At 39.6% G+C, this 17,920-nt stretch overlaps 1 protein-coding gene across 2 annotated transcripts in view; it reads right to left on the bottom strand.

Moving 5' to 3' along the window:
• Positions 1-17,920, bottom strand: part of ADCY2 (adenylate cyclase 2) — a 420,264-nt gene that overhangs the window by 172,748 nt on the left and 229,596 nt on the right. For both annotated transcript variants that reach the window (XM_066243472.1, XM_066243482.1), the window contains exon 4: positions 12,773-12,922. In XM_066243472.1, the coding sequence (XP_066099569.1) occupies positions 12,773-12,922 (150 nt within the window). The remainder of the gene's footprint in view (positions 1-12,772; positions 12,923-17,920) is intronic.

Here is a 17,920-nt window from a genome sequence, read left to right as displayed (position 1 = left end):
GGTCAGAGGCCTTTCTGTGGGCTGAGGGCAGAGTCTCTGGGCAGCCCCAGCGCCCTGGGAAAGCCACGCACGGGAGGGAGTGAGAACTAATCCCAACGGTGGAGATTTTCCGTGCTGGTGAGGGTTTCACTCAGAGGGAACCGCGGCCGGCCTCATATCCTGGTTTGCGCGCGCAGATAAGGAGTGAGCGATTCCTCCGAGTGCCTCGGCAGTGCGCGCCCGTGTTATCGCAGAGAGGGGCAGAGTCAGGGGCCTTTGTGTGGGCCAAAGCGGAATCTTGGGCCGCCCCAGCGCCTTGCAAAAGCCGCACACGGGGACAGAGCAAGACTCAATTCCAACGCTGCAACTTTTCCCTGCGGTTGGGGGTTTCACTCAGAGCGTGAGACTGCTGGCCGGATATCCTGGTTGCAGACAGTGAGTGAGAGTTTCCTCCAAGCGCCCCGGAAGTGGGCGCCCGCTTGTGTTACCGGATAGAGTGGCAGAGCCAGAGGTCTTCGAGTGGGCGGAAAGCCCGCCTGATTATGCTAGCAGCTCTGACTGACTGAGCCTTACCCAGAGCCCTGTGCTGAGTGGAAATAGAGTGGGGAGTTGCCAGCAATTTGAGCCTCTTACTATCCAGGCAGAGGCAGCAGCAACCCCATACCTGGACTATCAGGCTACTAATTGAGGAAGGAAAGACTAGGAGAAAGGCTCCAGGAACACGGACTCTCTCACTGTCGGAGCCTATAAATGCTAATGAGCCTCGACTCCCAACGAGAATAAAGCACAATACATGACATTGCCATAGAGACTTATCAACTGCAAACCTCTACCTGAGCGTGCCAAAGGGGCAGAACCCGGGGTACAGAGTCACCGACCAGGAAGAGGAAGAGAAAAGAAAAAGCAAGAAGATAACCTCTCAAAATCAAGAATAATCTGCAGACTTTATAACCTATCCCATTTTATTATATTTGTTCGTTTGTTTCTCTTATCTTCATTCTTGAGACTTTTTTTTCCTCCTCCAATTTGGCCGATTAACTCTCTACCGGTCTTACTCTCTCCTCTCCTTGAACTACACTACCCATAAGTGTTACATCTCCCATTATCATTTCTCTTCTCTTCCTTTCTCTCTATGAGGGTTGCACTCCAAAACCCTTAACTCTCTCTCTCTCTCTCCTTTCTTTTTTCTTCTTTTAGTGGTTCCCTCTTTTTTTCTCTCTCTCTCTTTCTTCTCTCCCTCTATATTAGTTTCTTCCTTTCTCCTTTACATCTCCTCTCATTCAAACCTCAATAACAAACAAATTATCTTATTTGGGACTCAAACCTATGTTTGTGGCATTTTGGGGGGTTTTTACTTCACCTTTTTAACTCACTAGCAGTGCTCCCATCCTTGGCTCTCCATATTATCTAGTTCTTGTTCCACTAAATACAATAGTAATTTTTTAATTTGTCCCCCCATTTTTCCATTTTCCTCTTATTCCTCTCATCATAACTCTTAGAAAACCAACACCTAAAAGCAAATCATTTTATTCTTGACCCAAATTTTTTCCTTATTTGCTTTTTGTGGGTCCATACGCTCTTTTTTTTTTTCTTTTTTCTTTTTTTTTTTTTTTCCTTTTTTTTTTTTTTTCTTTTTCTCTTTTTTGCCTCTTTATTACTTTTCCCCAATTCAGGCCCTCCATCACAGGCATTGTTTGTTATAACTCACAGTCCACCACAAGATTTTCTCAAGAAAAAGGGGAGAGGAGAGGAGAGGAAAAAAAGAGGGGGGGAATAATTTCCTTTTTTAAACAATTTTTATTTTATTTTATTTTTCTTTATTTCATTATTAATTTTTTTTAAAAAAAACAACTCTTTTCGATTTGTTATTTTTTTATTTTTTTAACTTTTTATTCTTTATTAAATCTCATTAATACTATCAACAAAACCACCCTCAGATGCCATTAAGGAAGAGAAAATCGAATATCATGGATACAAAAGAAAGAGAGGTAACACAGCTAGATGAGGAAAAATCTATGGAGAAAAAATTTAATATATTGGAAACCTTGGAGCTAAATGACAGAGAATTCAAGATAGAAATCCTAAAAATCCTCCGAGATATACAAGAAAACACAGAAAGGCAATATAGGGAGATCAGAAAACAACTCCATGAACACAAAGAATATATGTCCAAGGAAATTGAAACTATAAAAACAAATCAAACAGAGATGAAAAACTCAATTCACGAGCTGAAAAACTAAGTAACAAGCTTAGCTAATAGAACAGGTCAGATAGAAGAGAGGATTAGTGAAATAGAAGACAAGCAACTTGAGGCACAACAGAGAGAAGAAGAAAGAGACTCAAAAATTAAAAAAAATGAGATAGCCCTACAAGAATTATCTGACTCCATCAAAAAGAATAACATAAGAATAATAGGTATATCAGAGGGAGAAGAGAGAGAAAATGGAATGGAGAACATACTTAAACAAATAATTGATGAGAACTTCCCAAGCCTGTGGAAAGAACTAAAGCCTCAAGTTCAAGAAGCAAACAGAACTCCATGTTTTCTTAACCCCAACAAACCTACTCCAAGGCATATCATAATGAAATTGACACAAACCAACAGCAAAGAAAAAATTCTCAAGGCAGCCAGGGAAAAGAAGAATACAACATATAAAGGAAGGCCCATTAGATTATCATCAGATTTCTCAGCAGAAACTCTACAAGCTAGAAGAGAGTGGACCCCAATATTTAAAGTCCTGAAAGAGAGGAACTTTCAGCCACGAATACTATACCCATCAAAGCTATCCTTCAAATACGAAGGCGAAATAAAAACATTCACAGATACAAAAAAGATGAGGGAATTTATCATCAGAAAACCCCCACTCCAGGAATTACTAAAGGGGGTTCTCCAATCAGATACAAAGAACAAAAAAAAAACAGAGCCACAAGTAAAAGCTCCAAGAAGAACACAATAAAACCAAATTTAAACTGTGACAACAACAAAAAGAAAGAGGGGGAGAAGACGGAGATTAACAGTAGCAAAGGACGATGGAGTGCAAAAGTACTCACAAAATAGTTTGCTACAATGAACAGGGTAGGGACCCTTTTCATTACTCAAAGGTAACCACCATTGAAAAAACCACCACAGAAGCACATGAGATAAAAAAGATAGCAACAGAGGAAAGATGTATGGAATACAACCAAATAAAAACAAAAGATAGAAAAACGAAAGAGAAGGATCAAACAAGACACAAAACTAACAGAAAGCAAGATATAAAATGGCAATAGGGAACTCACAAGTATCAATAATTACACTAAATGTAAATGGATTAAACTCACCAATAAAAAGGCACAGAGTAGCAGAATGGATTAAAAAAGAAAATCCAACTGTATGCTGCCTACAGGAAACTCATCTAAGTAACAAGGATAAAAACAAATTCAAAGTGAAAGGCTGGAAAACAATACTCCAAGCAAATAACATCCAAAAAAAAGCAGGTGTAGCAATACTCATATCGGATAATGCTGACTACAAGACAGGAAAAGTACTTAGAGACAAAAATGGCCATTTCATAATGGCTAAGGGGACACTGAATCAAGAAGACATAACAATTCTTAATATATATGCACCAAACCAAGGAGCACCAAAATATATAAGACAGCTACTTATTGATCTTAAAACAAAAACTGACAAAAATACAATCATACTTGGAGACCTCAATACACCGCTGACGGCTCTAGATCGGTCATCCAAACAGAGAATCAACAAAGACATAGTGGCCTTAAACAAAACACTAGAGCACCTGGATATGATAGACATCTACAGGACATTTCATCCCAAAGTGACTGAGTATACATTTTTCTCCAGTGTACAAGGATCATTCTCAAGAATTGACCATATGTTGGGCCACAAAAACAATATCAGCAAATTCAGAAAAATTGAAGTTGTACCAAGCATATTTTCTGATCATAAAGCCTTGAAACTAGAATTCAACTGCAAAAAAGAGGAAAAAAATCCCACAAAAATGTGGAAACTAAACAACATACTTTTAAAAAATGAATGGGTCAAAGAAGAAATAAGTGCAGAGATCAAAAGATATATACAGACTAATGAAAATGACAATACGACATATCAGAATCTATGGGATGCAGCAAAAGCAGTGATAAGAGGGAAGTTCATATCGCTTCAGGCATATATGAACAAACAAGAGAGAGCCCAAGTGAACCACTTAACTTCCCACCTTAAGGAACTAGAAAAAGAAGAACAAAGACAACCCAAAACCAGCCGAAGAAAGGAGATAATAAAAATCAAAGCAGAAATAAATGAATTAGAGAACAGAAAAACTATAGAAAAAATTAATAGAACAAGGAGCTGGTTCTTTGAAAAGATCAACAAAATTGACAAACCCTTGGCAAGACTTACCAAGGAAAAAAGAGAAAGAACTCATATAAACAAAATACAAAATGAAAGAGGAGAAATCACCACGGACACCGTAGATATACAAAGAATTATTGTAGAATACTATGAAAAACTTTATGCCACTAAATTCAACAACCTAGAAGAAATGGATAAATTCCTAGAACAATACAACCTTCCTAGACTGAGTCAAGAAGAAGCAGAAAGCCTAAACAGACCTATCAGTAGAGAAGAAATAGAAAAAACCATTAAAAACCTCCCCAAAAATAAAAGTCCAGGCCCTGACGGCTATACCAGCGAATTTTATCAAACATTCAAAGAAGACTTGGTTCCTATTCTACTCAAAGTCTTCCAAAAAATTGAAGAAGAAGCAATACTTCCAAACACATTTTATGAGGCCAACATAACCCTCATACCAAAACCAGGCAAGGATGGCACAAAAAAAGAAAACTACAGACCAATATCTCTAATGAATACAGATGCTAAAATACTAAACAAAATACTAGCAAATCGAATACAACAACATATTAAAAAAATAATACATCATGATCAAGTGGGATTCATCCCAGAATCTCAAGGATGGTTCAACATACGTAAAACGGTTAATGTAATACACCATATCAACCAAACAAAGAACAAAAACCACATGATCTTATCAATAGACGCAGAAAAGGCTTTCGATAAAATACAACACAATTTTATGTTTAAGACTCTCAACAAAATGGGTATAGAAGGAAAATATCTCAACATGATAAAGGCCATATATGATAAACCATCAGCTAACATCATATTTAATGGCACTAAACTGAAGGCTTTCCCCCTTAAATCAGGAACAAGACAAGGTTGTCCACTCTCTCCACTCTTATTTAATGTGGTACTAGAGGTTCTAGCCAGAGCAATCAGACAAGACAAAGAAATAAAAGGCATCCATATCGGAAAAGAAGAAGTAAAGGTATCACTTTTTGCAGATGATATGATCCTATACATCGAAAACCCCAAAGAATCCACAAAAAGACTACTAGAAACAATAAGCCAATACAGTAAGGTCGCAGGATACAAAATTAACATACAGAAGTCAATAGCCTTTCTATATGCCAACAATGAAACAACTGAGAAGGAACTCAAAAGAATAATCCCCTTCACGATTGCAACAAAAAAAATAAAATACTTAGGAATAAACATTACAAAGAATGTAAAGGACTTATATAATGAAAACTATAAACCATTGTTAAGGGAAATCGAAAAAGATATAATGAGATGGAAGAATATACCTTGTTCTTGGCTAGGAAGAATAAATATAATCAAGATGGCTATATTACCCAAAGCAATATACAAATTTAATGCAATTCCCATCAAACTTCCAATGACATTTTTTAAAGAAATAGAGCAAAAAATCATCAGATTTATATGGAACTATAAAAATCCCCGAATAGCCAAAGCAATCCTAAAGAAAAAGAATGAAGCTGGGGGCATAACAATACCTGACTTCAAACTCTATTATAGGGCCACGACAATCAAAACAGCATGGTATTGGCAGAAAAATAGACACTCAGACCAATGGAACAGAATAGAAAGTCCAGAAATAAAACCACATATATATAGTCAAATAATTTTTGATAAAGGGGCCAACAACACACAATGGAGAAAAGAAAGCCTCTTCAATAAATGGTGCTGGGAAAACTGGAAAGCCACATGCAAAAGAATGAAACTGGACTACAGTCTCTCCCCCTGTACAAAAATTAACTCAAAATGGATCAAAGATCTAAACATAAGACCTGAAACAATTAAGTACATAGAAGAAGACATAGGTACTCAACTCATGGACCTGGGTTTTAAAGAGCATTTTATGAATTTGACTCCAATGGCAAGAGAAGTGAAGGCAAAAATTAATGAATGGGACTACATCAGACTAAGAAGTTTTTGCTCAGCAAGGGAAACTGATAACAAAATAAACAGAAAGCCAACTAAATGGGAAATGATATTTTCAAACAACAGCTCAGATAAGGGCCTAATATCCAAAATATACAAAGAACTCATAAAACTCAACAACAAACAAACAAACAATCCAATAAAAAAATGGGAAGAGGATATGAATAGACACTTCTCCCAGGAAGAAATACAAATGGCCAACAGATATATGAAAAGATGCTCATCTTCTTTAGCTATTAGAGAAATGCAAATCAAAACGGCAATGAGATACCACCTCACACCTGTTCGATTAGCTGTTATTAGCAAGTCAGGTAATAGCAAATGTTGGAGAGGCTGTGGAGAAAAAGGAACCCTCATCCACTGTTGGTGGGAATGTAAAGTAGTACAACCATTATGGAAGAAAGTATGGTGGTTCCTCAAAAAACTGAAAATAGAACTACCTTATGACCCAGCAATCCCTCTACTGGGTATATATCCCCAAAACTCAGAAACATTGATACGTAAAGACACATGCAGCCCCATGTTTATTGCAGCATTGTTCACAGTGGCCAGGACATGGAAACAACCAAAAAGCCCATCAATAGATGACTGGATAAAGAAGATGTGGCACATATACACTATGGAATACTACTCAGCCATAAGAAATGATGACATCGGAACATTTACAGCAAAATGGTGGGATCTTGATAACATGATACGAAGCGAAATAAGTAAATCAGAAAAAACCAGGAACTGTATTATTCCATACGTAGGTGGGACATAATAGTGAAACTAAGAGACATTGATAAGAGTGTGGTGGTTACGGGGGGGAGGGGGGAATGGGAGAGGGATAGGGGGTGGGAGGGGCACAAAGAAACAAGATAGAAGGTGACAGAGGACAATCTGACTTTGGGTGGTGGGTATGCAACATAATTGAAAGACAAGATAACCTGGACTTGTTATCTTTGAATATATGTATCCTGATTTATTGATGTCACCCCATTAAAAAAATAAAATTATAAAATAAAAAAAAAAATGAAAAAAAAAATAAAAATAAAAATAGCAACACTAAAAAAAAAAAAAAAAGAAATATTAAAATATATAACAAAGGAAACATCATATTATAATAGAACACAGAAAGATAACTCATCAAGAAGAAAAAAATATATATCTGTATCTTATGCCATGATCTTGTCAGCAAGAAAAAAAGTTTGGTCCTGGCCGGTTAGCTCAGTGATAGAGCTCGGCCTGGCGTGCGGGAGTCCCGGGTTTGATTCCCGGCCAGGGCACACAGGAGAAGTGTCCATCTGCTTCTCCACCCCTCCCCCTCTCCTTCCTCTTTGTCTCTCATTTCCCCTTCTGCAGCCAAGGCTCCATTAGAGCAGTTTGCCCGGGCACTGAGGATGGCTCTGTGGCCTCTGCCTCAGGCGCTAGAATGGCTCTGATTGTGGCAGCGCTACGCCCCAGATGGGCAGAGCATCGCCCCTGGTGGGCGTGCCTGGTGGATCCCAGTCGGGCGCATGCGGGAGTCTGACTGCCTCCCTGTTTCCAACTTCAGAAAAATACAAAAAAAAAAAAAAAAGTTTGTATTTTACATTGTTTTTTTCTAAGCTTGGGATGCTGGGAAATCACTGTGGTTTTGATTTGCCTTTTTTTTTTCTTCTTTCCAATCTAATCTGAGCAGAATACATTAAGATTCACAAATTCTGAGACTCATGGGGCAGATGTACTGGACAGGTTGGCTCCCTTTCATCATCCCGGACAAGTGCTGAACCTCCCACTTGTAAAGGGCTTTGGGCTTCAGGAAAGCATGTGAGTTCCCTGCCTTCCCAAATCCTGAGCACTGCCCTGGGATAGGGGGTATGACAGAAACATCAGACCTGGGTCCTGCCTTGCAGGGTGTAAGTGATAATGGAAATATGCATGGTAGCAAATTCCTGATTTTCTTTTATATATATATATATTTTTTTTAATTTTCTTTTATTTATTTATTTATTCATTTTAGAGAGGAGAGAGAGAGGGATAGAGAGAGAGAGAGAGAAGGGGGGAGGAGCAGGAAGCATCAACTCCCATATGTGCCTTGACCAGGCAGGTCCAGGGTTTCAAACCGGCGACCTCAGCGTTTCCAGGTCGACGCTTTATCCACTGCGCCACCACAGGTCAGGCAAATTCCTGATTTTCAAACACCTCATCTCTCTAGTCAAGGGGTGTCCTGGTGAAGAAGGCTAATCTCTGAAGCCACAGAACTGCAAATTCTCCAAATCCCTTCTCAGTGGGAAGGTTGTATTAGCTATTAATTCTTTAGATTTAGGAGGCACTCCAGCCCATTGCTCTATTGCACCAGTAAAGAAAGACAGTAAGAGATGAAATGATTAAACTCATTCTTTAGAAAAAATACCCACAAAATACCATAAAATTGATATCGTTCTATTTTTTTTTTTGCACACTATTATTGATTTGGTCTCTCTAGTCTTCATTCTTATATTATTCATTTCCCAATGAAATAAAATAAAATCATGATATCACTAAAGGCAGAAGACGGTAGCTATAAATGTTAATTTACAGTGGAAGTGATAGGAATATTTGTCATGAAAGCATATAAAAAGCAAAGCTTACTTAATAGCAAGTTTAAATAATTTAAGTTTTCAATTATTCAGCAGCACACAACTTTGAGAGCTTCATCAGTTCTCTCTCATGGAAGTTGTCGCATTTTTTGTTCATTTATATCAGCTGATGAAGCACACTGCTGCTTTCTCATGAAAGGATTTCCTTCCGTTTTTCAATAAAACATTCCAAATCCCACTCATAACTTTACAGAAAGCTCACTTATTTGGAAGCTTTATGTCTTCAGAGCCCAAGGTTTGAGTGTTTCTGCATCTGCCTGCTCCTTTTTAAAGAGCCGACTCTGTTGCTGGCATTTGTCTCTGTGCACTGACCACCCTTTGGAACATCCACTCCTAAATGTTCCCCCTGAACATTTTCCCCTCTTCTTGTTAATAAAATTCACCAGCAAAGATCTGAAAGAGTAATTATGTTAAGTGCTATACTCATCAAAATCAAAATCTAGCACTGCTTTAAAGATCCATTATCCTGCTAACTGCCCATCACAACTGTATCCGTGAGCCAAGCATTTTAATTTGTAGGATAATTTCTATTATTCTGCAAACTGTCATCACAACTGTATCCATGAGCCAAGCACAACTGGTTAAAATATAAGTTCTTAGCAGATCTGGATCAAGGTAACAGGCTGGGTAATTTCAAGTTTGCATTTTATTTTTAATGTAAAACTGTATCATTCATAACATACAGGGGAAAAAAATTCTGTCTGTACATTCCCTACTGAAGGATGTTGATCACTTTCATGACATTGAGCCTAAAATAATCCAAGTTTGTAAAAATACGTCAGTCAAAATTATGCTAGAAACTTTTGGGGAGAGGAATATAGGCCTGGAAGAATAGGAGGTGCACATTTTTCTATTTATCTTTCTTTTATTTGAAGATTTAACATGACTAGTGTTACTTTAGTGAATGATGATAAAACTGAGCCTCATAATGAGAAGACACATCTGATAGTTTCTGGGTTCATTCAGAGCAATTACAAGGTATGGAGTATTCAGAGATTATATTTAACCTGCAGAGAAGTCCAGAAGAGACAGGGGGTGAGTTTTATTATGAATAGTGCATCATGTGGGTATGAGTATACTCAGGAGTCCAATGTGTCAAAGGATATAGTTGTGGGATGACTGATAAGTACATACATATTTAATAGTTGCATGGTTAAGGTTGAACATCGAGAAAGAGAGGGGAAAAGCAGGCGCAGAGTATATTGATACATTTCGACAGCTGATGTTTAAGAGTACATCCCCTTGCCTACTCCATGCAAGGAACTGTATATGTTCTAAGAATATAAAGAAAATTAATAAATTAATAGATGGCCCTTGTCACCAAAGAATTCACCGTCTAGTTTCAGTATGGCAGGAATGGGGCTTATGCAAGCCTGCTAGAGGTATGATGTCCCTGGGAAATGAACCCCTGAGACACTTAGTGTGGCAACAAGCTCTCGGGCAGCTACCAATATGGCTACTACATTTTGACTCCTGGTGACCCATGAACAGAAAGGGCTGCCGGGTGGAGCCTAGGCTAAGACCACTGCAAGGTTCCTGCATAGGGGGAACCCTGCCTCATGTTAAGTATGTTTGTGTTTCACTCTTTTCTCTCTCTTGTTTCTCTAGTCATTGGACCTATGGAATATTAAAACGAACAGTATTAATTTTATCCAAATTGGTGCTGAAATAAATTGTTTTGCTCCGAATACACCCTACCCCTGAGTGAAACACTTTTAAGGGCACTACTGCTTGCCGTGGAGACTGTAGATGGAGCAAAGATGGTGTGTGGTGACGGGTGGGCAGGAAGTGATATGCGGGACCCAGGGTCATTAATTTGGTCAGTCAGATGCCTCAGGGACTGTTTCTTTGTATAACTGGCATTGGCCAATTTTTATTTGTCTCCTTATCACTGTCAGATCATATCTTATGGATTTTGTTAACTAAGAGAATTTTTCATTCTCATGTATTTACATGTTGGCCAAAAAAAAAAAAAAAGAACATCTAATTCTAGAAACACATTTCCTGTAGCCCTAACAAGAAAAGTACTATAATCTGGGCACCAGACCCTGGAGATGACTTTCAATATAGTTGATAAAATATATTTATGAGGTAAAATGATATATTATTAAAATTTTAAAATATAAATCTTACTTTTTTGCAAAGTGTCCTCTTTCTCTTTATTTTAAAAAGGATCATTGACTCCTTTAAAATGAAACTAGTAAAAGCCTTTACAATACCTTCCCTAATGGTCCCATAGAGTCATTAGCACAAGGGATGTCACATTGGTCCAGTTCTTGAGCTATGTAAGGTCAAAGTGTAGTCTGTCTGACCACTTGGATGCCACAGATCAACATGACAAGGAGTGACATCTGGTTCTGGCTACGCAAAGTCTCTTCAGAAAAGTATGCAGTACAGATGAGGTCAGTAGCTTGACTTACTGCTTTTGTCAAAGCTGGTACTATAAATATTAGGTTATATAATCTGTCTACTTGAAATTTCAGTTCTCCCTAACCTTTGCTATTTTGAAGTAGATTCTGGAGGTGATGGAAAAGAAAGTTAAATATATCTGTCAGGGCCAACCTAATCCAGTTACTACTGTTTGAGAAAGAAAACCTTAAGAGATATGTCTATTTCTCTTAATGTTGAATCCAGAGTTTGATATACATACAGACCAAAAAATTAAATATCAATTACCAAATACTTTGGCTATACATGGAACAGAAAAAGCTTTTAAAAAACAAACCCTGAGATTTGCTAATAACACCAGTGGGGAAGCAATATTTATGGTCGTATCTCAGTGTCTAGAATCATGCCAAACCCAAATACATGCTCAATCAATGCTTGTTGATTGAATAAACTGAACTCTCTGTTATCAAAAAGGAATTTGATGACTACTTATCAGTTCACACACAAATAAATCTAGCATCAAAATTTAATGGATTTTTCACTCCCATCATCACAATACATGTTGATGTAATCTTTTAAAATGGACTAACTCAATACAATTTGACAAATAATAAATGATCTTCTATGTGCCAGATATAGGTAACTTCATAGGTACGGTGATGAATGCTCCCAGTAAGGTAAGTCAATGTCCACATAGTGTTATGCTAACCATTGCCTGTATAGACAGGAACTGGTTCCTGGTGACGAATGCAGAAACCCAAGAAAAACAAAACTATTCACACGGCTAGCCTATCTTCACTGAAGTCAAGAATGTCAAATACAGGTTCCCCTGTGTTTGGATGGTTTCCCCTCCAAGTATGCCTGTTTCACCAGATCTCCACTACCCTAGATGATACCATATGGCTTTGCCTCTCACACGTCCAACTTGTCTCTCTTATTTTTTCAACACTTTATCATAATCTGTGTATTTCCCTGGTGAATGTTTCTACGCAGCACCCCTAGCAACCACAGTTAGCCTCTGACACTACAACTTGTTTCTCCTAGGCCCTCCCTTCCAACTCCTATCATCTCCCTCAAGAGGGAATGAGATCATTTCATCCCATGGTACAGAGAGAGGGAAACTAAGATTTCAGCTCAGGCATATTGCTACAAACACTATCATAGGAAAATTGGGGTTCACTAAAAGTCAGTGCCTTAACGAAGCATTATTATTATTATTATTTGAAGTTCTCCAGCCACATGTTAATGGCTGTTGTTGTAACTGTCATGTCTGCATATGGATGACCCTGGGATTCCTGGGCCCTCTCTGCTCTTTGCTTTATAACTCTGCCCAGCACAAAGCCCAGGTTGGGCACAGGCTGCTCCAGGATTCTTTCTGTAGCCCATGAATGAATGAATGAACTGCATACTTGATATTAACAGTAACAACATCATTTTCATAATGCCTAAAAATTGTGGAAGATTGAAATCATTTTACCTGCTGACGTTTTTCAAACTCCAACTTGATCCGGGACTTGATGCAATTGCACGTGTCCTGATATGTTTGCTGCAGAGCAAGTTCCATGAGGTGCTTGTGGTACGCTCCTGCCAGGTTCCCACAGATGAAGATGATCACATTGGCCAGGATCTGAAGACATAGAAAGAGCCACTCAGTAGAGTGAGTGTGTATAACTCTAAGATGCAGCAATAACAAAACACACATTACCAAGAGTCTTCCAAGAGATGCCTCTGTGGGAAGTTAATTTCATTTGTGTCCAAATGAACATTTTTATTTACTTAACACAAATAGCTATTGTCTTTAGGGAATCTATCTCTTCTTGGTTCTGTGCCCTTTGATAGATGACTTGAATGTCCTTCCCTTGTCTGTGTGCTCAGCCATGTGATTTGCTAATGCTAATGTAATGTGGGTCACAGTAACCACGTACCAGAGCCATTCCAGGCTAGAAGGCCTGACATGGTTTGAGTGGCTCTTTTGTGCTTCATCAAGAAAAGAACATGACCTGTCTAGGTTACTTGTCTCAGAAAGTTATGAGATTCTTAAAGCAAAGGAACCTCAGACAATCCACAGTGTACTATTGTGTGCCACTGAGATTTCATGGTTGTTACACAGCATTATGGTGATACTGGATGACTGATACAGGATGCCCTCACACCAAAATTGTATTTGCTGAGATGAGATAAGTGATTTTTTCATACTATCTTTTGTTTATGTAAGAATGTGGTAGCTTTTGAAAACATAAAACTTGTTCTTCTTGTTTGTTTGTTTGTTTTTTTAGCAAGAGAGAGAGGGATGGAGAGACAGATGGGCAAACGGGAAGTGAGAGATGAGAACCACTAATTCCCATTTGTGGCACCTTAGTTGTTCATTGATTGCTTTCTCATGTGCCTTGACAAGGGCAGCTCCAACCAAACCAGTGACCCCTTGCTCAAGCCAGCGACCTTGAGCTTCAAGCCAGAGGCCCTGCACTCAAGCTGGTGAGCCCAAACTCAATCCAGATGAGCCCATGCTCAAGCAGGAGACCTTGGAGTTTCAAACCTGGGTCCTCTGTATCTCAGGCAGACACACTATCCACTGCACCATTATCTGGTCAGACTACTTTTTTTGATGATGAAAATAATTCATGTTCACAAAAATTGGGGGATAAGACAGAAAAATATACAGAAAAACTAAAAAGAACCTATAATTGCTCTGCTGAGGAAGAAGACTGTCCATGTGGCTGTATTTAGTCACTCTGCATCCTTCTATAGTTTCAAACTCAGGCTATACCTTATTTTTAAGACCTCTTTCTTGTTCCAAAGGAACTCAGTTCATTCTGAATGGAGTGTTTTGCTTTGTTTTTTTTTTAACCTAACATTTAATCAGATTTTCTCAAATCATGAAAATTCTATGAAAACAGGGTTTTGAACATTTATTATAATATTCAGTTATAGAACTATATAAAAATTTAGTTATTTCCATTCTACACCATACTTAATTTACTAATCTTTAAATTTGCATAATACTACAATGGTCAACCTTGTGTATAAAGCTTTGGCTTTATAGTTAATCATTTCTGTAGTCTCAATTACACTAAGTTGAAATTCATGAATATTTTAAAGGTCTTGATACATGTTGCAAAGTTGCTCTGAGGAAATTTATATTCTCACCAACAGTGCATGGCAATGGTCTGCTCAGTGTGCACTCTTATTCAGCAGACTTTTTACACAGGGGTGATAATATATAAAAGTGATGATTGCTGACTTTCACTCTTAAATATTCTGGGTTAGACCAACAGAGTGAGTGTGTCTAACTCTTCAATGCAGCAATAACACATTAGCAACAATCTTCCAGGAGATGCCTCTGTGGGAAGTTAATTTCATTCTGTGTCCAAACATTTTTATTTACTTAAGAGAAACAGCTACTGCCTTTAGGGATCCCATTTTCTTGGATCTATGCAGGGGATGCATGGTCAGAACGGGATAAATACCTTTCTGCCCTCCTTCCACATGGCCTCACTTCTCCCCAGATAGGTCAGCAGTAACTTCGGCAGCAAAGGCAGGGCACTGGTTCCCCAAAGTTCTGTGCTGTCCTCTAGGAGCCACCCACCAGCACAGATCCACTTATCCTACTAGTCACCTGGCATGGGGAGTGTGAGCAGCTCTGATTCAAGTCCCCTGGGGAACTTTTATTTCCAAGCCTTCAAGGTTCCCTGTGACAGAGCTTCCCAGAGAACCACACTGTCTGTCCTCTGCACCGTGTAGTTGCTTCTCCCAATGAGAGTGGGACGGACCTATTTGACTTAGGAGGCTGGAAGAAAGATCTGGGGACCATGCAACTGGCCCCTCCCCTGCACCTCTCAGTGGGGTCTAATCCCTGAAGAAGGTGTTCACACTTACCTTTTCTGTTCTCAGACATGCTATGTCCTTGTGCTGGGGCCAGAGAAGATACTGAATTCAGGGGAACAGTGGCAAGTCCATTTGGCCCAGACCTAAGCCACATCCTCCAAATACTTGTAACAGTAATAAAGATAATTTTCTGCTCTCTACCTGCATGACGCCCTTATCTCTCTCTCTCCACAGGTCTGAACACAGGTGGAAGGCAGTGATGTTGATTATTTGCTCCCTAAAGCCCTGGGAAATGCATTCTTTGGATGGAGGAGCTACACAGGACAGAGTGAGAAGTGGGAACAATGGGATGAGCTTCTCTCTGTGGCAAACACAGATGTCCAAAGACATGGGAAGACTTGTGCAGACAGAAGGGGCCTCCACAGGATCCCAACTAACTCATTGACAGGTATTGGAGGCGAAGAGTTACCAGAGTTCACCCACATTATCACAGCAAATCCCCCAAATATCCTTCAATGTATTCATGTTCATCACCCCTCCAGTACTATGGATAATTAAACTATTAACTGTGGGTACTGCACCGTGTGTATGTATGTGATGTATGTGTGTGATATGTGCACATGTGATGTGGAAAGTGTGATAACTGTATGTGATTAGTGTGTGATATATGTGTACATGATCAGCTATATGACTTGGGTAGTGTGTGTCATTAGTATGAGTGGTATATGCATGTGATACATATGTGTGTAATATGTCTCAGTGTGATTTCTGTGATATGCACATGTTTTGTATGCTTTGTGCACATGGTATGTATGATTTATACATGTGATATGTGCATGCTATATTCGTGTGCCATATGTGGATATGTCACTGTGTGGTGTATGCATGTGATGTACATGTGTGCACGTGTATGTGATCTGTGTGGGAGGCATCTGTGTATAAGTGTGTGCACTTGCCCAGAGAGTAGGAGCACATCTTCAGTGTGATTTCCAGACATTGCTTTATAGCCATAATGTCACATATCACCTCTGTGAATGTCAACTGCGTGAGCACGTGGGAAATCCTGGTGAACCTCCTGGCTTCCTAGCTGAGGATGAGTCTTCCTCTAGCTGCTGGGAGTGAATATGAGTACCCTGCCAGTGGCACACTGTTAACTAAGCCTTGTCATACCCGATTTCTAAAAATTGATCATCTACTTTGCTGAAGATTCTTCAAACCTTGTCATGGCTGGGGCTGCTCTGAAGAACAGCACACAAGGAACGTGGGCAGAAAAGCACCCGCAGAAGCCAGACAGCTCCGAATTAGAGACTACTATCTCTTTCCTCATTAGGTGCAGCTGAACTAATAATAAAAATAACTGATTGTCTTTGAAAGCTTTTCCTTTTTCTCCTTAAAAAATGCCTTCAGCCCTGGCCGGTTGGCTCAGTGGTAGAGCATCGGCCTGGCGTGCAGAGGTCCCGGGTTCGATTCCCAGCCAGGGCACACAGGAGAGGCGCCCATCTGCTTCTCCACCCCTCCCCCTCTCCTTCCTCTCTGTCTTTCTCTTCCCCTCCCGCAGCCAAGGCTCCATTGGAGCAAAGATGGCCCGGGCGCTGGGGATGGCTCCTTGGCCTCTGCCCCAGGTGCTAGAGTGGCTCTGGTCATGGCAGAGCGACACCTCAGACATCTGTCAGAAAGCAGGAGAGGAACCCTGGCTTTCCACAGGATGTCTAAGAAGAAAACACAGTTTACCCTGAAGATTCAAACCGGGGCTTGAAATCAAGCAGGGCACTTGATCTGGAGTCTCTGTAAAACAGCTGGTTTACAGAGCCTGATCACCCTGCTCCTCTCCACTGCCCTGTCTTCACTTTACGTAAGTGCAGGTCTATTCATCAATGTTCGTTAGTGATTCTCAGGCGATGCGCGATTAACACATCCTGAACTGGTGGGTGGGAAGGTTATATCACCAGCAAATGGTGATTTTGTGTCTTTCCCAGCAGTCCCCACTGCTCTTCCAAATGTACCTTGTATATTTTCATCCTTGCAAGAGTCCAAGAAGTAAAACAACCAGGAAGATGGACATACTTGATTGTTTCATTTTATAGGCAAAGAAACAAAGGTCTGAAAAATTGAAATGCTCTCCCTCTCAGGAGCACCCTCATGCCTCTCCCTTCTTCCCGTTCTCCCTACAGATGCCTTACTTTGCCCTTCTCTCACCTCAGCTCCAATGGCCCTTCTTCTGTTGCTGGAACTAGTTTTCTGAGCCTATGCAGCCCAGCTGATGAACTTCTATTACCTCTACAACTTTCTAATTAAACTTTCTCTTATAATTTGAAAAAAAATAATAGAATAAAAAATTCAGAGACTTGAGGGTAGGTCCTCAGCTAGGCTGGCTCTCACGATCGTCCCTGTACTCTCCCACAACACCAAAATCACATGGGTCTGGTCAAGTTTTCCTCCAGTGGGATCCGACCCTCTCTTAGGGTGTGGGAAAGGTACTGCTGCTGAAGAATTTCTAAAGAGACGTGTGTTACATTGTAAGTAGCTAACATTATTTTTCTTGAACATTTTTTAAAGACTTTATTTATTCATTTTAGAAAGAAAAGAGAGAGAGAAATAGAGAGAAGGTTGAGTAGCAGAAAGCATCAACTCCCATATGTGCCTTGACCAGGCAAGTCTGGATTTCGGACCCATGACCCCAGTGTTCCAGGTCGACGCTTTATACATTGCGCCACCACAGGTCAGGCCATTAATTTCTTTTATATATATAAAACATTTGTATCTAATGTTCTAAAGAGATTTCATCATTTAAAGTTATTCT

This window comes from Saccopteryx bilineata, chromosome 1 (assembly GCF_036850765.1).
Source record: "Saccopteryx bilineata isolate mSacBil1 chromosome 1, mSacBil1_pri_phased_curated, whole genome shotgun sequence".
NCBI classification, from domain to species: domain Eukaryota; kingdom Metazoa; phylum Chordata; class Mammalia; order Chiroptera; family Emballonuridae; genus Saccopteryx; species Saccopteryx bilineata.
The sequence above is the reverse complement of the archived record's forward strand: the minus strand, read 5'-3'. Positions and strand labels throughout refer to the sequence as shown.